The 23,726-nt window shown below is 42.2% G+C and overlaps 1 protein-coding gene across 1 annotated transcript; it reads right to left on the bottom strand.

Moving 5' to 3' along the window:
• Positions 1-15: 15 nt before the first annotated feature.
• Positions 16-16,713, bottom strand: LOC131690816 (integral membrane protein GPR180-like). The gene is made up of 7 exons (XM_058976855.1): positions 15,813-16,713; positions 14,914-15,343; positions 14,704-14,847; positions 14,578-14,648; positions 14,330-14,514; positions 14,163-14,267; positions 16-3,329 (listed from the first exon to the last, which is right to left on the bottom strand). The coding sequence occupies exons 1-7, from the start codon at positions 16,313-16,315 to the stop codon at positions 3,091-3,093; spliced, it is 1,677 nt and encodes a 558-aa protein (XP_058832838.1). The 5' UTR covers positions 16,316-16,713; the 3' UTR covers positions 16-3,090.
• Between the last annotated feature and the right edge of the window lie 7,013 nt (positions 16,714-23,726).

Genomic DNA, 23,726 nt, shown 5'->3' with positions numbered 1-23,726 from the left:
AAATTCAAAACAAAACTATCAACACTATATTTGTCACGAAATGGGCTTATTTTGCACGCAATTTGCTTTTATAATGAAAATGTTGATAAAAGTCGCCAAACATTTTGAAAGGACATGTATTTAAAATAATTGAAAAACATATGTAATTTTTTTTCATCTCCCGGGCGCTTTGCATGGGACGAGGGGGAGGGGGTAGGTAAATGCTACGTTTTTTACGAGGGGGAGGTTAGAATTTTGTGACCAAATGCTACGAAGGGGAGGGAGGGGTCAAAAATCGCCGAAAAAAAGCTACGTCATTTGTGTACGACCCCTAAAATTCCTGTTTATTTTTTTACTGGAAACTTCTACTCTGATAATTTACGTTTATTTAGAGAGCGTTATATTAAAACGTTTTTGTCCTTGTAGATTTTTCTAAGTGTTCCTGTTCGTAGTCATTCAAGACAAATGAAGACAAGGTATTAGAAAAATAAATCTGGTATCCCTGATGGTATCCCCAACGTGGAACTGAAGACCGCGATCCTGGCATTTCCGAACATGTTCAGGATAGTCCTACAGAAATGCCTGGACGAAGGCTATATCCCGGATAGATGGAAGATACAGAAGCTGGTGTTGCTGCCAAAACCAGGAAAACCACCAGGAGATCCAGCATCGTATCGACCTATATGCCTGCTGGATACTCTTGATAAACTTCTGGAAAGGGTCATACTCAACAGGCTGACGACCTACGCTGAAAGTGAGAACGGACTATCGTAAAAGCAGTTCGGGTTCCGGAAAGGGATATCGACGGTGGACGCCATCCGCACAGTCATCGCGAACGCGGAGAAAGCATGAAAGTAAAAGAGAAGGGGTAATCGCTACTGCGCCGTGGTAACGATAGACGTGAAGAACGCGGTCAGCAGTGCTAGCTGGGGAGCTATCACCGTAGCGCTGCACAGAATGCGGGTTCCGGACTATCTGCTGAAAAGTCACTTCCAGAATCAAGTACTGGTCTACAAAACGAACATGGGACAGAGATCGATTAGGGTCACGGCGGGAGTACCTCTGGGTTCCATACTCGGCCCAACGCTCTGAAATATAATGTACAACGGAGTGTTGACACTGGAACTGCCCAGGAGAGTGGAGATCGTCGGCTTTGCATGATGATTTTGTCCTGACGATAACGGGCGAAACCATTGAGGAGATGGTGATGTTAACGGCAGAGCCAATAAGCATCGTGGAAACCTATATGCATGACGTCAAATTGTAGCGAGATAGTGTTGGTCAGCAACCGTAATCCAGCGTATCGTGATCAGCGTTGAGGGACAATCCATCTCATCGATGCGTGCCCTGAAGCACCTGGGTATGGGGGGAGTTCAACGAGTAAGTGGTGATGAATGATACGAGTTCTGGACAAGAGCAGCTTTTATAAGCGGGTCGGGTGGCAGCCCAAACCCGTTCGCTGAGATACCAACATTTTTTCCTGGTAAGGGCTTTTTTGAAAGTTTTTTTCTGCTTCGTAAAAACGCACAGACATTGTCCCAAATCATCGAGCTGAGTCGAGTTCGACCCTGCGGACCTCGGAAAAACTCTTGAAAGTTTGAGCGAATTATATACATTTCTATTATAAAGAAATTACACAAAGACATACAGGTGCCCACATAGTCACAAACAAACCGTGAAAGAACAGATTAAAGATATACTAGAAAATGGCATAATCATACAATCTGACTATCAGCAAACGATGCGTCAGGACTCCGCAAATTGTTAAGGTTGTTCGGGAGCGAATCCGTCGTGGCTGCGATCGGTCAGCAAGAAAAATGGCAACCGAACTGAATATCAGTCAGCAATCTATCCACCAAAATTTAAAGTAACGTGTAGGTATGAAAACAAAAATTCACGGTTTAAGGGAAACAACGAATAGAAAGATCCAAAATTTTGCTTTCTTTTCACGCTGATTGTGAGATAATCCTTTCGGTCGATTTTCGTTAATTTATAAGTTTGACGTAGCAAACAGAACGTTGGTGTTGGACTAGAGACTAATTGAACACTTTTCTTTCGATTGGCGAAAAACTTTTAACAATTAGTTGAGCAGGAAAGGAAATGACGTCTAAAATCCAATAAACAAAGAAAAATTTGGGCGTGAATGCAGGTTTTAGAGAAAACTCGAACAAGTTCGAATTCTAAATTACGCAAAAATAGTGTTATTCTCTGAGCAATTTCAACATTTTTTGGAGATATGTCACACGATCTTGCTAAACAATCAATGTAGTTGCTAACTTGTACAAATAGAGCGTAGGAAAAGTACCAAACTGCAATTCAAAATTAGCTACACCGAACACTATTAAGAAGGGTTACGAAACGCTGCTCTATTCTAGAGTACAGTAAAACTGAAATTAATGTTCTGTTTTTTATCAGTAACTACCGGTTCAAAAATGCATCTCACATTGTGCTATACTTCGTTAGTGTTACAACAGCTAAAAGGCCCTTCCAGTCGGAACTAACGAAGGGATTCTAATGTAGCAGGTAAGCATGAGGTGATCTTCTTTTTCCAGAGACCGTACACTGACAAAACCGTAGCTTCAATTGAAATACTTGTTCGTTTCACTACTTAAGTTTTACCTACTATTTGCTGTTTTTACATTTCATTAAATCCTATGTACAAATAACATCATTATTCTTGGCCTGTCGTTAATTGCTATATTTCTTTCTATATCACACGCCTTAACTACTGGAAGGTGCCTCTCACAACGCTCGTGCTACCGGCTCAAAACTAGAGGAAAAACTAGTGGAGTCTTCGATTACTCAGCCGTCAATCTGTAACTGCTAGTCTCAAAAGGGGTGCTCTAACAGCTTTGTGCTCGCTAATCCGCCCCATATCTTCCTACTTATCAACAAGCGATGAATTAATTATCTTCAGTATGGCACATGGTTTGGATTTTTTATTTCCTATACTTTTACGTGGCTTCTTTGTAAGATTCAATATTTATCAATATATTAATAGCAGGTTTTGAAAAATTCCATAAAAATCGTTTGACCTAGTATGTACAAAATTCGTCGTTCCCGTATTACGCAGGTATAAAGATACAGATTATTGTTGTTAAAATTGAATACTTACAGAATGTTCCGACTGCGCCCGTTCAGCACCAGAGGTTTGCTGCCCCCACTACTCACCACCTGGGGCTGATGATGATTGGCACCACCATTACTCAGTAGATCATCCGTGCTTAGCACCAGAGTTTCGATTTCGTCGTCGTTTTCCGCGAAATCGTCATCGCAGTCCACCCCCAGCACGTCCGAGTCCCGGTGAACCACGTGCGGCGCCTCATTGAACTCGTCCAGTTCGTCCATGCCTGAAAGGGTAAAGATGATTTCACTAATTGCCATACATTATTTTTATAATAAATAGATATTACTCTGATCTGATTACCATAACCGAACAGTCCTAAATTTGTCCGTTTTTATTGTTCTTGTATTTTGAACTAAAGCCCCAGCGAATGTCTATGTAATCTACAGTGTTGGAAGCAATTTAGTTTTAGCAACACGAGTTTCGAGGTGTGTGCGACGATCACATTGGAAGAGCGATCTGAGCTTGAGCTTGTGCGATCACCCCTGGCTGCTACCCCGTTATCGATCTGGATTAGCTGAAGTTGCACAGGGAATCACTAGATAATTATGCTTGGGAGTAGCGAAACATCTTTCAATGTGCAACTCTTGGTAATCCTAAAATGCTTATTGATCAATACCGGCGCCGGCCAGGCCCGAATGTGGATCGCGGAAGGAAAGGGAAGGAATTGTTAGTCTGATACTTGCTTTTGCTAGAGGCCGTATATATACTGCGCACTCCACAAGTATCACGGGAGGAAGATATTTATAGATGTAAGTATAGAAGTTGGATTCTACTTCTTCTTTACCGGCGCCAGAGAGGTGACTCCGCTATCTGGACGAGATATCGATCCATCAACTCATTGACCGCGGACCAATGGCTTTACTTCCCTTCCGAAGGAAGACGTGACCACAGATTTTCACCTCAGAAAATCTCAACGACCTCGGCTGGAATTGAACCCAGGCCAACTGGAATGAGTGGCGGTCACGCTTACCACTCAACCTCCGGCGCCGTCGATCGCATTGGAAGAGCGATCTGTGGAACAAATAAGCCAAAGTGCAAGAAAGAAGAACGATGCAGTTTCGCAAGTGCGTTGTGCGGTAGTGAACAAATCATGGAAACAGGTACCGTTTGGGTGAAGTGTAGCCATTGCGTTGGTGAAAAGATCGTCAACACGTTTGCGAATTGGTGGGTGCACCATAAAGTAGGATTTTCGGGCAAACGCAATCGCGCGGTTAGAATAAAGATTCGCGTGAAATCAAGCGCGCAAGTGGAAAAGCCGCAACACGACGGCAAGTGATACAGATGGTGTGGTGGAAAGGTGGGACTTTGGGGCTGGTCGCTATTCAACGGATCAGGAAGTAGTTGACTCCCGACAGCCACATCTGCAGAGCCATTTCGGACGCTAAACGAGCGTCGCTTGGGAAGCTGTTGTTGTCAGTGAAGGTACTGGTGATAAATGTCACTGCCTTGTCATTAAGGTACAGTTCTGGTTCCGGACTGGAATCTCCGGTGAGTCCATTCCAACTTTCCGCCAAACGTGGCTTGTAGTAGCGTTTTTTATTGGTTAAGCCAGTGGGTAACCTTCAGTCATCGTGGCAATCGGTGGACGGTCCGCGAATCGAGTGGAAAATTGTTTCGCGCCCTCGATTTGCGATATCGCTTAGAAGTGAGTTAGTTCACGACGGGAAGAAGCAATCGTTCAATAATAAAACTGCTCACTTCCGTTCGAATTTTCCGTTCGCGAAGGGCAATTCATCGCGTTGGACAAGTTCTTCCACCGATACAAGTTCTTCCACCGATACGATCCTGCACATGATTCTTGTCAGTTGAATGTTCGTGTAGAGTCGCAAGATCCAGCTTATGTGCAGTTCATGGAGGCCACAATCCTTCCTGAGGGCCTCCAGAACCATCGTTAAACGCCATTATCACAGCCTGAAGCGCCGTTTGCAACGAGAACCAGCAATCAAGGAATCGTAACATCGCTTCATGGACGTCAAATCGGTCACATGAGAAGTCTTGACGAGGGTGTAGATGACGTGAAGCCTCAATGTTCTCTCTCACATCATCCCGTTTTCAAGGAGTCCAGCACCACGACAAAGGTCAGGGTCGTGTTCGACGCATCCTGCAAGACGGCGTCAGAATATTCACTGAACGACGCGTTTTTGGGCGGACCCACAGTTCAGCAAGATCTACTCTAAATCAGGATGAGATTTTGAACGCATTACATCATTCATTGCGGACATCGTGAAGATGTACCGGCATGTATTCCTCCATCCTGATAATCAGCCGTTTCAGAGAATTCTGTGGCATACAGGCCCAGATGAACCCATCACTGCGCATGAACTGCAGACAGTAACATACGAAACAGCGAGCGCTTCGTACCTAGCAACGCGTACTCTACAGCAGATTGCACAGGATACCAGACAGTCGTATCCAGTCGCGAGTGGACCAGTTACGGGAGGCTTCTACGTCGACAATTTTCTTTCTGAGGTGCCGGACGTAGAATCCGCCATCAAGCTGCTCACGACGCAACTCGGAAATACTAGCATCCTCTGGATTACCGCTTAAGAAATCGAACTCTCCGGAGGTTCTGAAGGATGTACCATCTTATGATCTGGCAATTCCATCATTCCACAATCTTCACGGTGACCAGGCCGTCACCAGGCTCGGCCTCATTTGGGAACCGAAGTTAGACATACTCCGGTTCAAGATTCAGTTGCCGCTAGCCGCATCCGTCCTGACGAAACGCAAGGTGACATCGTACATCGTCCAAATCTTTGATCCACTCGGACTCGATGTCTAACGATCACCAAAGCCAAACTCTTCATGCAGCGACTGTGGACTCGAAAGCAGAATGGCGAAGCTTATGAATGGGACACAACGCGTCTGAGCGCGCATATGACAATGTAGCTTCGTTTTCTACTCGTCATAGAATCACCAGACTGGAACTCTGCGCCGCGCATTTGTCGACCCAGCTGTACAAGGAGCTGACCGCAACGCAGAAGCTTCCTGCAATTGTCTATTTCTGGACAGATTCCTTTACCATTCTCCAATGGCTTACGGGAACCCGAGCCGTTGGAGGACTTTCGTCGCAAACCGGGATTCGCAGATGCAGTTATCAACCGATCTCAACCACTGGAAGCATGTTCCTGGAGTCGACAATCCTGCTGACGATATTTCCCGAGGATTGAGTTCTGCCGACATCTTCAACTGTACACGATGTTGAACTGGGACACCGTGGCTATGAAGCTCTCCAGAGTTTGGGTCGAATTCTACGTTACACGCAGAAGAATCCCCCGAAATGTCCGCCGAAGGACGCAAGATACCGCTAGTTGCAATGATCACGGAACGGCTGAGCTTCTGCACCGAGCTATTCGCTCGCTACTTCAGCTGCGCCGAGTGTCAGCTCTCGTTCAGTGATATATGCATGTGCTTCGCAAACGAGCCTCGCAACGGCATTCGGAAAAGGAGAAGTACAAACCACAAGCCATCCCAAGCATTCACCCGCATCTAGTCCAACCACTTACCGCACAAGGGCTTCAACACGTCGAACTTTCGCTCTGTCATCTCGCGCAGGATGAACTCTTCGCTGAGGAGACTCCCGAACTCGCTAGTGGTGAACCTACTGCAAGGTCGTCCGCGCTGAAGTAGTGTCGGTGGCCGGCTTCGCAATGCCGCGCTGACTGATGCAAAGAAACACCCGATCAGGACGATCTACTGTTCAATTGGTTAGTTTTTATCATTTACAGCTACTGTACGCAGGCACTGCATACCGGCAATTCTCCGCCAGAAGTTTTGGATTCTGGGCGTCGAAAATCTCGTAATATCCGTCTGTTACCGTTGCCACACTTGCTTCCGTAGCAAGCCCACACTAGTCAAACAGAGCACAGCAGATATTCCGGCATCGAGAGTTTCGTCAAGCCGACCGGTTTCCGTCTGCGAAGTCGATTACTGCGGACCGTTTTATTTGAAGTCCGCCATCCTTAACCGTGATCCAACGAAAGTGTACGTGGCCATATTCGTCTGCTTCTCTGCGAAGGCAGTTCACATCGAGCTAGTGAGCGACCTGACTACTCCAGCGTTCCTAACTTTACTCCGTCGTCTGGTCGCGGTAGGTAGGAAAGGTGGTAGAGTTACACTCTACACCAACAGTTCTCAACCTTTTTCGTACCACGGACCCCTTAGAAATTGCCCTGGGTCGCTGCGGACCCCCACGGATGAACATTTTGTATGCTATCAATATGTTATTTTCAGTTTGTTAGGAAATAAGACTTGAAATTCCAATCTGCGCTCGAAAAATATATTTTTCTTCGCGGACCCCCAGCAATGACTTCGCGGCCCCCTAGGGGTCCGCGGACCCCAGGTTGAGAGTCACTGCTCTACACTAACGCTTTCAATGGTGCTTCGAACGCACTTGACCAAATCTACCGCATGCTGAAGGTCGATGAGTATGATCGGAATCAGATCTTCGACTGGTGCTCCGACAACGAAATTGGCTGGAAATTTATCCCATCTCGAGTTCCACACTTTGGCGGTCTTTAGAAAGCCGCAGTGAAATCTGCGAAGACACACCTGTTGAAGGCAATCAAAAACATGAACGTTGCGTACTAGGACATGCTCACACTGCTGGTGCAGATTGATGTGACTCAATTCTCGCCTGCTGATGCCAATGCCGGACGATCCGTCCGATCTCCAGGTTCTCACACCAGGACATTTACTCGTTGGGAGTAATCTCCAAGCTATTCCGGAAGCTGGTTTGAAGGAGACTCCTGACAACCGCTTGAACCACTGGGAATTGACCACGAAACGGCTCCAAACAATTTGGTCTCGCTGGTACCCGAAATATCTTTCAAGTTGTTCGATTTGCTCCGTCGTGACATTTCACAAGCGTGGGATTGGTCAATTGGTTCACCAGTTACTTGCTGCGACGAGGGGTATCGGCAACATTCCCCGACCCGTGAACCATTGCCACTTCCGGAGCAAGTTGCTCCGGCTGATGACTACTGCTTACAACATCAAGACCGAACACTTTACTACCAGCCTAGCGAACACCCCTCTGGCTGTCTGCACTGTCGCACGCCTGACCTGTCCGGAGTTGTCAGGGAAGATTTCCAGGATGCGTCCTCGTTTCCATCGGTTCCTAGCATGTTCGTCGATTATGATGACTGGGTCGCCCGGTTCCAGGGGCTTGACTGCATCGAACCATTTCGTCCGCCTGGTTAGCACTGGGAGGTATTCTCGAACCCACCTTTGTCAGAACTGATCCAAAATTTCTTTGACAACTTTCCAATTGGCTCGAAGAACACATCGGCCATCTGGCTGATCCGCGATTGGCTGTTTTATTCCATTTGAACCGTACAGTAAAAAATGATTCGGAGTTAGTGCCTTAATCTACAGCATCCAATGGAGCATAGGTTAATTGACGGCAATTGACGATCCCTTTCGTTTCCAACATTATTGCCTCCAAGATCTCATCACTCGGATGATGTAGATTATCGGAGATGGCTTATATTGCTTTTTTGACAATCCTCACCATTCACCCCCACGGCCCACCCATGGGAGGAGCTGCGGGAACGTTAAAATACCTCTGAGCTCGAGCGATGGTGAACGTGGATGCACATGGTACGTTTATCTCGGTAATCTTCCTCATCTCTTCTAATAACTGACGACTTGCTCTCACAAACAGAGCCACGAAATTTCAAAATCAGTTACCTATTTCTGCTTGCATTTACCGAAACCGACATTCAGATTCAACGCCTCCCTCATTCATTCACTTTCCAACTGACTGAAATTTCATGCAGAATCGAATGCTTGAATGCAGAGGAAATATAAATTCATTAACCAACCAAAGCATTCATTTGTTATTATGTCGACAGTTTGAAGGCAGAAGTTAGCATCTTCTACATTTTCGAGCCTAAGTGAACTGCGTAATCTATATCTGGTGCACTTTTGCTCAATAATCCCTCTCAGTGCTAGCATAGAAACAAAATTCACTTTGCTTCTGAAACCGAACATGTTCGAACCTGACTGCGCTACGTTGGGAGAACGAATGACGAGAGAAACGAAGCAAACATTTCATTCATCGCAGCGGGGGTGAATTGAATTTTGTTTTCTTTCAAGTTCACGTAGAAATGTCAATTTTTTCAGGCTCTGCTCACAAAGCTTCATCCACGAATGGGGACAGCATACAAAGTGACCTGCCTTTGGAAACGCTACGTCCATCAACCAACAGAGATAGTTCCTCTGGGTATGCTTGTGCCTGTGCTTGACACCACAACATCTCTTCTGCCTCTGTGTACTCGGTCTGATTCAGAACTACTCTGTGTTTCCATACATTAATAACACGATGAACATACGCCATTGCACGTAGCAGTCGGTTTCAATTGGAAAAACGTTCCGCATTCACCACTTCTGTTACTGTTAGATGTACGACGAACACTCGAATTTCTTAGTTTTCTGCATTTAGCGCTGCAAAATATCTCCTGGTCGCCCTGTAGGTCATTGACTCTCTGGATCTAGCAGAAATGGCGGCCTCTGGTACCAAAGTTGGATTGAATGATGACCCTGAGCTCCATTTTGCGGCATAATCTGCAACGATTTCTCGAGAAGGCACGTAGCGCCACTCATTTATACTGGTGAGTGATAGAATCTCGCCAACCCGAAAGGAGACGAACTGATGGTAACGGCGACTATCGGAGCAGAGCCAGGCAAGAACTGTTGCCGAATCAGGAAGCGCCTTTGAGTGCTAATAGTAAGAGTAACAGATATTATGTAATAACCTGGATCCCATCATAGCCGCTTGTAGCTCCAAACGCGGGATTAATTGCGCTCGAAGTGGAGCAACTTTAGTTTTCACCGCTATCAATGAACACCAGCTCTCCCTCTTAACTGCTATGCTTAAGTAGGCCATGAACGCGCAGGCTGCTACGCTAGCGTCCGTGAATATATGAACCTGGACATCAGGAATTTCCTGCGGCGAGAAATTCCGGAAGAAATAGCGAGGAACTTTCGCTTTACTAATCTTCAGTCGCATCCAGTTGTCCTGTACAATGCAATCCACATCATCGTGTAACTGCTCAACGATCGGCTCGTCTCAGTCCGTACCAGAACACCAAATTTCCTGCATAAGAATTTTCCCTTGTACAATGAATCCTAAGGGTCGTATAACCTCATTACATCACGCAACACTGGCCGTTGTGTAGGAATTTCATGGTCAAGATCGATAAATTCCTCCAACACAGTCGGATCTAATGTAAAATGGTCTTCCGACGTAACCCATCCACCTAGAACGCGTTCGACTGTTCCGTCCTTATCGAGGTGCAACGATTTACTTATTGCTGGTTCCACTTCTCCGAGTTGCTCGTTGGACAGTATTTTGCCAAACTGGAATCTCGCTGCTGCGTGAATAACTTGCACGTCCTTAACAAGTACTACGGTCTCATTTACCGAGTCGACACTATTCTCGTCGAGAACTCATGGTACCAAACATCGCCGGGTTGATCACGTAAACTTCTATGTTTTCCGCTTCTCCATAGAAAACATTGTGACCATCTATCTTCATCTCGGATGAGAACTCGTAAAAACATTTCCCGTATATCGGAATACACCGCGACTTTGCCTTGTCTGAACCGCAGTAAGACTTTTACCAGTGACACAAGCAGATATGTCCCTTTCAGCAGTAGATCGTTCAAGCAAATTCCACTAGACTTTGCGGACGCATCCCTCGTAGTGAGCTCGTAGCTGCCGATTTGCTCGTTCACCCTTCGTCTTAGCTCTGGATCTTTAGCTAGCCGCTTTTCTATACCTCGCAGCCTGCTCAGCACCATTTTGTAGCTCTCCGAGAATAGAATGTTGTCCTTTCGCCAAAGCAAACCAGACTCAATTCGGGATCCCCCGCGTACTGTAATAACTTCCAAAATATTTTGAGCTCGCTGATCCTCTTCTGACCGAATTGGTTCAGGTACAATAGCTTCTTCGACTTCATAATCGAATCATACATGTCACTGTTAGTCACACCTTTGCAGACGTGTGGGATCAACTGTTCTACGATTCTGTCGCTCCCGAAATTTCTTCCGTAAATACATCAGCGGGAGAGTCGGGTTGTCATCGCCACTGGATCTGTCTTTCTACCCTCTCGATATCTTCAGGTTGGTGAGCAAATGCACGTGCTCGATACCTATAATCATGCCTGGTATTATGTAACTGGTGACTGGAAGATCTTGTAGATGTGGGTACTCTTTTACTAGCTCGGGATAGTTCAAGATTTGACTGAGAAGACCAAGCTCACTTACTGCTGTACATTCCGCAACTGAAACGTCTGCTTCTTGCCTGTACTCGAAAGTTGAACGCTCACACTCTTGGAGCCTTTCTCTTGTCTTCCAATCTTTCTAGTCCAGCCTAGTCAGAGGTTTTGCGGTTCTCCGTTAATTCCCAACTGAAATGCTAATGACTCTTCTAGCAAAGTCGACTATGACACATCATCCAGGTAGATATCGGAATAGCGAAAGGGACTTCATGTGATGATGATGGTGGTGTACGGTCTCGATTGACTTCGCTGATTCGGATTGCCTGGCTGATGTGATGGCGAACGCGACATCCTTCCACACCACACTCCTTCGAGCGACAAGGCTGATGTGGTACGAGACACAACCGGCACAAGTTCTTCAGGCGCATCGCCTTCCATCTCCCTGCGATGTTCAATGACTTAAAACTAGAACAGTTCAGGATCTGACGACTATCGTTTCCGCAGTACGAACAGGCCTTCGAAATAATTTCCACTGGGACCTTCCTTTCCTTCCTTGTCTCGTTGGCATGAGTAAACGGCTTTTCCCGCTGCTTTGGCTTCTCTGGCTTATCAAGTTATGATTATTTTCAGCAGAGTCTACGTCGACGATTAGTTACGGAGCCAGATTAACAAGGCCGGCCATAAAACTGTTGAACGTAGCCAGTTTAACGCATGTGATTGCTTGCTTATAGGTTGCCCACTGTATCGTCAGTGGTTTTGGCAGTTTGTCTACCAATACTTGTAGTAACATTGGATTCGACAAATACGCTTGTTGCTTGGATAAGACAATATGATCAACTAAATTCTGCATCACTAGACTATAGGCGATAATTGTGCTCAGATTCTCCGACTTGGGTGGGGGTACGTTTCGCACTTGCTTCAAAAGCGAGCTAATCAATATTCCTAGCCTACAGTTTGTGAAGCGTATCCATTACATATGGAAAAGATGCTGAAAGTAGCAGACGACTTCGTACGGCCTCCAATGCGGAACCCCCCAAACATCGCTGCAACCTAGCCAAATTTTCCACTTCCTTATACCCACACACTTCTGTTATATTGCCAAAGGAGCTACAGAAGATAGGCCACTCTTGCGGATCTCCACTGAACCTCGGCAGCTCACGTGGCATTACCTGTCTTGCTGACAATTGTGCACTTGTTGGTCCTAGGGTGGTTCCAGTATGCCTGCTGAATTTAATGAGCCTACATTCCCGTATGAGGCGGCAGTTGGAATATTAATAAATCCGTTTTGTATTGAATTCACCTGTTCCCATCCATCTGTACCGCTGCATACGTTGGCGTTGATTGTGAGATAGGAAACCGCCTGATTGCGCCTACTGCTCTTGATCTAGCTGCTTCCTCTTCTAGCTTCTTCACTTTCAGCTCCTCTTCCGCCCGCAGCTTGCTATGTTTTCTTTGCTCCACCAGATGCTGCAAACTAAACCGTAATCTTTGTGACATACTTTTACTAACGGACGATTCGTTGAACGACAATCCCGAGCGCGACGTATTGTCGTTACCATCCGAGTCTGCGAGACAGGCTCTGCACTGCCAGCTTTTATGCGCAATAGATTTATTAACGCCCGCTCAATGAAAATGTTCTTACTCCCTTGCACATATCGCAACAGACCCAGTTTTCATCAACTTGTTTTTGTTTACACGTTTTTCACGGTTTATCCACACCCACACTACTTTTACAGTAAATGACAAGTTACGAAGGACAGCCTAGAACAAAGATACAATGGCCTACAGATCGCCAGCATCTAGTTTAACCCACCTAGCCGCCTTTTTGTCTACTGGGTATCTACCGTATTTGTGATGTTTTTGCCTTTCGTTGGCATAGTCGAATAACCAATTTTATTTCCCTACAACAAAGGGTTTCATGCGCTGCCCAGTGCAGGAATCTCGAACGGACTTCTTCTTGGATGTACAGGATCCTCTGACTGTTATCCAACCTTGGATGAATTTTTTTTAACCCCAATCGTTCGATCTACCTGGTTTTTACTTTATTCTCGGTCGATGTCGATGAACTACTCCAAGGACAATGGTTGCCCGTCACTGGATTTATGGTGGACATATGTCATATGATATACGAGCAACTGAGCTAAAACATTCCCAAGTAGCACCTTCAACCGTGACAACCGACATCAAATACCAGGAGGAAGCACCGAAAGAGAAAAAAAAACAACTTTTCAAAACAACGACGTGTTTCAAGGTGGCCGGAATATTCGGCACATCACAAAAATAATAAATCTCATGTTGGCAGATCGATCCTGAAAGTCGTCAGTATGCAACATAAATTTAGGATTCCCCAACGATTTGGTAGACTTGATGGTTTGATGCTAGGTACGGTGAGCCGTGGTACAATAACAGCACAGCTGGACTTTGGCTGTCTATTTGGTTTTGACGGCGGCGATTTCTTGATTAAGTTTGCCTTGTTCACGGTGGAGTTTCGTGGTGTGTACGTCGATCACATTGGTAGAGCGATCTGTGAAACAAATCGGCCAAAGAGCAAGAAAGAAGAACGTTGCGTTCCGTATTTTGATGATTGTTCGGGGCGCTCTTTCGGTGCTAATTTGTTGAACATCTAGGAAGTAAGTTCTTCGGTGATCAACAAAAGTTCGTGGCTCGAACAGGAAGCATTGCGCGAACTAAGCGCCGAATTGCGTTCCCAACTTTAGAGCGATGAAAAATAATCCGTGGAAGAAACCGGACATAAACGTTTGCGTGTTTTTGACACTTCCCACCATTACGATTTCGATAGGATCCTCGCTTGAAAATGATCTACAGACTTACCGGCATAGTTGATACCCGTCAGCAGAAGATATTGACCAGCCCGGTTTGGCCACAACAGACCCATCATTACGCAGTAAGCAAGACAGTCTGCTGAGTTCGTTATTCCTAAAAAAAATAATTCAATGTAAATTTACAAACAATTGAATGTAATAAACCTAAATTCTTACCCATCAGCAGCTTATATCGCCAAAGTGGACTAACATTCACTGCGATGATTGCCACAATGGGCAAATATATGAACCACACTAAACTTGAAGCGCCGAAGTGCAGCAAAAAATCCAATTTTTGTGTGGAGTGTTCATACTTCATCGTTGTACGCAGTTCCCACAGAAACCACAACATCATAGTTGACCTGTGAACAATTTTGACTTAATGTTTCTCATAATTCGATGATATGAGTATATCATCGCCGTACCTGCAAGCCAGCACTAACCATCCAGGCCACGTCTGATATTCGTCGATATCGGATATAATGTCGACTTCAGTCTGCAATTTTTGAAAACGTTAGCAAAACGTAAATGAATTATATTTTAAAACATACCCTATTCCAAATGTACAAAAGTACGTGAATCGCGCAGTAAGGAATCCAAATAACCATCAGCAAGATCCAGCTGCTGACGGAAATCTGCATCCGTGTGACGGCCCAACCTTTCGCCAATAGTAGTAATATCAACATGAATGAAGTCTACAATAATGTAAAACATTCGTTAATTACGTAATGAGACTACATCAAAAAATCAAACCATCTTACCCTGCTGAAAATATCGAAAATATCCCCGGTGATGGCCACCTTCTCATTCCCCACACCATTCATCGCATAACGAACGGTGTGAGTTAGCAGCAAGCACACGCTGATAAACTCCAAAGTTAAACTGATCGTGAAGAGTCTCGTGACCGGGTGTTTCTGCAGCCGAACCGCGTAGATCTGCATCGGAACCATCACCAGGTAGATGACGAAAAATATCAAATACATTTCCAGCGTATTTTGCTGATCGAACGAAAAGTGGAAAAGCAAAGGATTGAAGAAGGATAAACTCTGCCGGTTCGGGTTTCCATTGACGAGCTGGATGTCGTATTCGATTCGTGGCGGCGCGTCCGCGTGATACTTCCGATAGTCGTAATAGTGCCACTGGCAGGTGGTGGCATTCTGATAGCAGGACACCAAAGAGACGTACCAAAATCTGTAAAACGAAATATGTAATGGTTTGATATATATTTTCGCATCGTTGCTTAGAATTTACAATAAACAACCAAGAGCAAATGCATATATTTTCGTTTTTTTCTCTGAGCGACCGTGATAACATCTTGTATCAAGTAGCCATTTACACAAATTGAAATGTGATTGCTACGCCGTATCTTAATCTTTCAACTCAAATAACCTTTCAAGCTACCACAAACAGCTACAGTCTGAGATTTCTACTTCGATGTTTACTCAAGTGACATGCAATGCCACATTCAACACATCCATGGAAGCAATCGGATTAGACATTAATCTCCAGCACCGTACGTCGCAGCTACTCGAGATAATTTTGATTGTACACGACAGATACAATGCTTATCACATACGTGAGAACAGGTTTCAATAAGTGCATCGATAAAGTGGCAAAGAAAAGCGTCACGCAGATGCTCAATAAATAACGATTTACTCACCTCGGCACGTTGGGATCGCTAATCACATAAGTAAACTGACTCCCAGCGACCACATTCGTCGGATTGTCTTCATCCGCACAGAGTGAACCCTTCTTGCAGGGAATTCTCCGCAAGTAATCGGCTTCAGCTCCCTTGTTGCATCCGCTGTTGAAGGCCACCTTATCTAACTTATCGAACATCCGCTGGCAAGCTACTTCCCGATTGTAATTGTTCCGGTTAGCGTAGTACTCTAAAAAATTGTGCTTGTCTAGTACGGCTAACGTTATTGGCATCGAAAAATTCCACTGGGACGTAATGTTCCCGTAAATGTATCCGAATGTGTCCGATTCGGTGTTCTTTTGGGAATGTTTCTCCGTTTTTTGGAACCCGAACTTAATCAAAAACCGAAAAAATCCGTCTACAGGAAACGACCCCGTTAGATGGGCACCGTCCGACGACTGATGGCCACCTATCACCACCAGAAATATCAGAGCCAACCCTCTCGGGCACCATTTTGCGAGCATTGTCGCCGCTGGAAAAAAGAACTATTTTCACAACTTCAGCGCTTTTGTTGAACTTGTCGTCCCCGCTGCTGTTGGCCCAGATTCACTTTTACTTTTTGAAGGTAACTGCAGAATCCTGCAAGGGCGCGTTACACTTCCCCCTTTTTCCACCCACAAAACCAAATAATGATTTATGAGTTGCAGTCCATTCTTCCTCCAGAAAAACTTGCGGAAGCTATATCGTTGACATTCCGTTGCGTTTGTCTACTACAACACGACTCATCTGAAACACCGAGTCGTTTGCTACGAAAAGTACCAAGCTGAGCAGTTTTTTGCTACACACTTGCGTTTAAAATGTTATTGAAAACCCACTCTGTTGATTTGGAACTGTTTGTGGAAGTATAAAATATGAATGAATGTAATTTTACAACGCGACAAACAAGAAACTCGTAACAAAAGAGATATCGTGAGAAATGTCAATGCAGCAATTGAATGCAGAGATGCCAGGTACTTTTTTCAAATGTCTGCAATAATAATTTTAAAAGTCTGGGAAGAACAAAAAATGTCAGGAAAGCTAGTGTAACCAAAAGCCTTTATATTCAAAAATCTGCAAATATCTGCAACAAAACTAAAAAATCTGCAAATATCTGCAACCAAACTAGAAAATCTGCAAATATCTGCGTCATCGAAAAAATCTGCTGCTTAAATTAAGTCTGCGAATTTGCAGACTTGTCTGCAAATCTGGCATCCCTGATTGAATGAACTTTTTGGAACAGTGGTGCAGTTTTACGGTAGGGGCAAGTTTTCACTGGTCCATCCCGCCCAGAGTTACCATTTATACAGATTTTCAACAAACTGGTACAGATCTGATACGGAATAATAATATAATATATTTTATTCAAATACAATACAGATTTACACTAGGATTTACACATATTTTATAAAAACTCAAATCCTTTTTTAACATTGTCTATTTTTGCGTTTTGTAATAATTTAGGTATCATAAAATCAGTCAAGAAACGGCAATAGGATTGCTGCATTGAACTAAAAAGGTTGTTTTAAGGTTCTCATTACAAATTAGTTTTCTAAAGTGTTAACAATAAACGATTCTTTAAACTGTTGAACGCGCAAACATTATAAAAATGATCTTTTATTTACGGAATACAGAGAAATTCAGATTTTTATAAGGACAGTAGAGATTACCTTTGAAATCATCTGGCAGCTATGATACACAGCTTATAGAGAACAGTTGCGCAAAGAGTGAAGTCAAAAAACTGTACCTATCGAGCACAATTGGAATCCATCTCTGATAGCTCTGTGGCAAAGTTGGATTCTAATTTTGCTCGATAGGTAGACTTTTTGTCGTGGCTAACGACTTACCTTTCAATATAGGGGCCCCTTTTCAAAATGTCGGAAAAAAATAATGTAAGATTTTGAACGCTTATATCTTTTGTTGTACTGAATGGATTCTATCAATTTCTTCGACATTTTGTCTAAAATATTTGTACCAATGTTGTATTAAATTTTGGAATATGTAGGACATTCATTATCAACGGAAAAATTGTGTTTTGAAAAATCTTTCGAAAACGACCGAGAAAAGTGAAATTTTTCAGCCCATCCCGCACAGAGCCGTCGATATGGTGCAACAACCGAACAATAAAATAATGAAAAGTTTATATGTAGGTCCACTACATGTTTGTTCCTATGATTATTCGTATTGGGTTGCTTGACGAGAGCAGTTGGTGGGGGAAAGCCGGCATATTAGTTTTGGTTATGCCATTAGAAGCCGGACGGAAAGGAAAGGCTCATACACGGCACGAGAACGAGCGAGAAAGCGATAGTAGTGCAAATTAGCGAAAGCGGTATGTACATTTTGAACCATAATAACTTTCCTTCTACTAAATGGATTGCCAATCTTGTTTCATAAATCGGAATGAAAACGTTCAACGCTTGCTACCGATACGTTGCTTGCTATATAAAATTTGTTTAAATAGTTCAAAAACTACTTTAAATGAGAATCTACATTAATGATAAAACCTATAAATAGGGGTGTCGCAGCTTTTTTCAATGCAAGACGTTTGTAAGACGCAGTGCATAACAGACGTGCGTGGTGGTGAGAAGTTGCATCGGACGACCAATCAAATCGGCTACCACCGGAGAGAAGAAAATCGTTGGTGGAGGTGGTAGCGGTGAGAAGGCCAAAAAGCCAAAGGCTAAGAAACGCAGTCACTGAAAAGGCGGTAGTAACTGCCACTAAAAATCCCACGAATACATCGAAGGCTGCAGCGAGCAAGCTAAAGAAGGCCGCCAAGCCTGCCAAGAAAGCTGCCCGAATAAGATAAGTAAATTCACGCGTCTCTAATGTTGCCAACAGTCCTTTTCAGGACTAACAAAATACTTGTAAAGAATTAGTGGTGCTTATTTTCCGTTAACGCTGTTAATTGTAGATGGATTTGTTTCATAGTTGTATGCAAACCGTTCTTAGGATGAATATATAATGGAAAACGAATTTTATTAGGAAGTGCCTTTTATTAATTTGTTGAATTAAAAATAATTATATAAGAAAATATTTTTCAAATTAATCTACAAACCCGAAGGTTTTTGCAAATCCTTCCAAGAAAATCAGTGAATGTGGCAACTCTGCCACTAAGCGAAAGCTACACCAAAACCAATGATGAAAATATTTTCATTTATCGCACAAAAGGATGGCCCTCCATCTGCTTTGAAAAGTCAATAAATAGGAACGCCTTGATGCGAAGCGTGCTCATTCGGTGTGAGCTGCGAAAGGGGAAAGATCGTATGTATGCACGCAGTAAAAACAATCGTCGACAAGGTTTGAATTGCTTCAAAAGATTCTCGTCTTGTATCAACATAGTTATCAACAAACCGTCCTTATTAGGACGACTGAAAAATAGAAAAAGATGGGTTGGTAATGTATATGACATAACAGGGGTGTCGTGACCACACTTCGAAGTTATTTCAAATCTTGCAAAGCATAAATTGACATAGTTTCAATGATTGTTCATATATGAATGAAATGACAAATTTTCAGGTCATCGCATCGCAATAACTTTGCAATTTATAGAACAATTTTATATTTTTAGTTATCATATATTAACTGTCATCTCTTCCAAACAACTTAACCCTCTGCTGCCAACCCCGTGGTTTTGCAGGGTTAAGAAGAATCATTGTAAAATGTCCAATACACGATTTTATGTTGTTACCTCCACCAAAACACTTCAGAACACTCCCACCTGTCATACATGTACATTGTCTGCTTGTTGAAATTATTAAATGAAATTATTGACCTGTATTCAATGCGGAGAACTCGGTAATACAATTGTTTTGCTGAATATACTAACGAACGGGATCCCCAGGAAAATTTCGCTGAGCCCGGTGAATCTAACTTAATGCGTAAAATTTAGCCATTTGAAAGAGATATGTCCCGGACATTACCCGCCCCTAGAGACTTGACTAGTTCCGTTGGGTTGAAAACTATGTCCTCATCTTCACCGGTGGCCCCCAGTTATCCAAAACAATCACAATACATGGAGATGTGTTCGCATTTTCTCAGAAAATCATGTATAGATCGCTGAAAACAGTAGAAATATTAGTGCACTTTAATCACAGAAAATAGTTATTTTCCCTTGGTTTGAAAAATAGTTTGGATTACTATTATTAACTATTTTAAAAAGCAAACGGTTTGTTTTCTTGTCCATTTGTTTTTCTTCTTGCGTAACCAAGCGATGCAACAAATTATTTGGAAAAAATAACAACAGCCTATTCAGTGTTCCTAGTTTCATACATTCTTTAACCAAAAGTCATATTTGACAGTACCAGTTACCTGAGTCACTGAGGGGTAGTCAGATTTGCGATACAGTTTTGGATTGCCAGTGTCTAGCAGGGCAGGAAAATTTCGAAAAATGAATTGATTGCTGTTCGAAGCTTCACCAAGCACCTTCTCAAGCATACCACATGCAATCGATGAGTTTGACACAATCGCTGCGAACATTTAGGGGTAAAACTTATCTCTGCTCGGACGAAGCGAGCTTCGCATCTAGTTCGCTCTTTACAATGTTCGAAAAAGTTCACATTAACCTTAGAAGCACACATCGTCGAACACGAGGTAAGCTCTTGGCTCGTGGTTTTTGCGTTTTTGGAACATTTCCACAGAGTTTCGAAGCGATATTCGGCGAACACATATAAAGCGAATGCCTCGTTTATTTGAGAATCGCGAACATCGAAGTTTTATATCGCTTCAAGCATCAGCATCATGAGGCCACCGCGAACATGTTCGCTACGTGACTATCTGTATTAAAATCATAAACTGTAAATCTTATTTTGAGTATAAATAAAATGGATTATTTTAAGATTATAATTTAGGATTTAGGGATTAGGTGCGTCGCATACCTTACCAATTTATGAGCCACGAGTTTGAATGAGCGTAGTGGTAGTGAAATTCAAATTCTGTTTTTCGGAATACAATTATGTTTACTAGCTACTTTGATTGCAAACTCGTCTTTTCTTCTTCAATCGGAGTATATTTTCCCTGCCAAGGAGTTTAGGTGAAGATGTAGAAAGTATGTTTAAGGGGGTAAGGGTTTCAGCGTGAAAAAATGTTTTTTGGTGAAATGCATTATAATGTACAAAAGTTTTGATCAATTCGCTTCGCACAAATTTCTAAAAAAATCGCAAATAGTATTTTTTAACGCTAAAACCATTACCCCTCTCTTAATAATCTCCCTATCTAAAACAAATTCTTCCTAAAAAGAACAATTTTCGGATGGAATCTCACTGCTGACGTCCGAGTTCAGTTAGACGGCGAACTTCAGTTATTTGCATCCACTGAGGGGTAGTTAGGCGTAGTCCGTTGGCCTTTGTTTTCAACTTGTTGCGGTTTCTAACGTTCTTGCGCAACATTCCTAAATCGGCTAGTCATATTCACTCAATAATATGCGATGATTTGTGTGTTAAACGTTATTTTTAATTTTACCAAATGAATTTATTAACAAATACCTACATACTTGAATCCATTATTATTGTCATTAATTGAATTATAATTTCTTGGCATCTGTACCAAACCAAGAGGAAAGCTTCCAAATGATTTTTATAATATTGTTTTATAAGTTTATTGGTTGATTACCTAATCACAAGAGACAAAATATTTATTTTCAAACATTTTCGACAAAATCTGTTCACTTAATAAATGAAGTGTCAAACTTATTACATGTTCCACTTTTATGAAATTTATTTCCTGACTCCTGTACATGTGTTTTGTGATAAATAATGAGAAGGTTATTCCAACTTGTTTGTATTGTATTTGTTAACTAATTACTGATGGAGAAACGCAAAGAACTTACAAACAATGTTCTAGTGATTTTTTTTTTGTTGGAAATCCAAAAACAATTCTGAAAAGGACAAAATTTGGTTTATCTTCTCCATGATGTAATCTTCCCTTATTTGACTTTTACTAATAAAAAATAAAAGAAAGAAATCTTTAGGGCCCCCTGTATTTTTTTTGAATCAGTTATAGCCGAAATGCTTTATGTAAGGGAAATCTCGGAAAATGAGAAGCGAAATAAATAACTCCAAGTAGAATGAAAGTCGTTCTAAACTCGAACTTTTTCGAATACTGTCTTTCCATTATTATTCGCTTTTTGTCGCATTCCATATTTTGATATATTATTTTGAAGACCCATATTTAAGATCAATACAATAGTAATTCTTCAAAAGGGCTAATGAGACTTTTGTAAACAAACTTATTTCGCTCATTTTTCCGCTACATAGTTGAATTTTATGAAAAATACACATGAATCAACATCTTTGCCCTTGGTAGAATCGATTTCAAATGTTTTCTGTGTTGAAATGATAACAAATTAAGAGAAATCAGCAAAACAAAAGTTTGTTCACAAATCTTATTAGCCCTATTCAAATGTTGATATGGAATAATAAAATCAATCAAGATCAATTTCGATTTTTTTTTTTAAATTTTGCGGTGGTGTAATCCCTTAAGTGGTTGATTTAACGGCTTCTTTCAAAATTGATCGAACCTACTCCCATTCGTTCATTCGTTAGAGTAGTTTATGTTAAAGAGAGTGTACTAAATTAATAGGAACACTTAAATTTAGGAAGTTATGACCCTCGCTCCACAATGCAGTTTGCGACAGAATTGCTCAACTGAAAATTATTAAATGAAATGAATGAAAACAAACATTAGACTATAGCATTTTGTACGCATGCACTTCAGAGGTCCAAGGGTTACAATTTCTGTGCTAGTTCTCGGATCGCCAACACATTTTTTTCGATTTTTTGGCCCAGTTCTCAAGGGAAATCCAGTTTTTAACTTTTTGCATACATATTGCATTGAATGAAGAACTTAGATAATGTATTAGTAATAATTCGATTGTCCGTTCATTTTAAAAGGCTATTTTCTATAACTCTACAACTGATTTAATTTCACTTTCAAAATTTCTCGAAATATCATATTCTAAAAGTTCTCAACCGATATAATATTCGAAAACAGTTATAAAAATGTCTCATCACACTGGTAGATGGATTCAAAGCGTTTTTTTAAATAAGTGCACGAAAAAACATGCGCCCTTCTAAAACATACTTCTGAATCAAAATGGTTTTACTGTTAGTCGAAAACAAGATTTACAAAACGACCAGAACTGCCAAATATGAATCGGGAATGGTCGAGTTTATTGACATTCCCTATTTATTTCTAGGATTCATCATACACATAATGACGTTATTTATTTAACTGATAATCGATTTTTTCCTTTGAATGGATATCGATATCTTTATCCTCAAGAAACTGACATAACTGGATCCTCAAGAAACTGACATAGGAACATGACTAAGATAAGCGAGCCACTCAATACGTTGTGTACATTGTGTTTAACTTCATTTTCTAGCCCTAATTTATTTCATTTGAAAATTTATCCCCGCCCTGTCACGAAATCTTGATTTTATCCCTACTTGTATTATATCAGTAGGGTATCTTAAATAAACTTGTTACGTCACTTTTCAGTTAACCCCAGCATCCATAAGCTACACATTGTCACAATTATTTTTCACCTATTCCACCCTTAATACAAGGCCTCTGTCTAGAATATACTTTTTTTGCATAACTAGTAGGTAGGTATTTGAATAAAGAAAACTAATATCGTCCGGCGAACATGTTAGCGATGGCCCTCGCGATGCTAAATTGATATAATCCTTCGGTGTTCGCGATTCTGAAATACTTCGAGGTAATCTTTTTTCTGTGTTCGCGAACATCGCTTCGAAGCTCCGTGTAACTGTTTCAAAAATATCGATCACACGAACCAAGAGCTTAGCTCGTGTTCGTCGAAAACTACGCAAAAGCTTTTACATATCTCTCCGAACATCAATGAAATGAACAAGAAGCTTCATTTGTCCTCGCCGAAGA

The sequence above is a fragment of the Topomyia yanbarensis genome, chromosome 3, assembly GCF_030247195.1.
Source record: "Topomyia yanbarensis strain Yona2022 chromosome 3, ASM3024719v1, whole genome shotgun sequence".
Lineage (NCBI taxonomy): Eukaryota > Metazoa > Arthropoda > Insecta > Diptera > Culicidae > Topomyia > Topomyia yanbarensis.
This window is presented reverse-complemented; position numbering and strand designations above follow the sequence as displayed.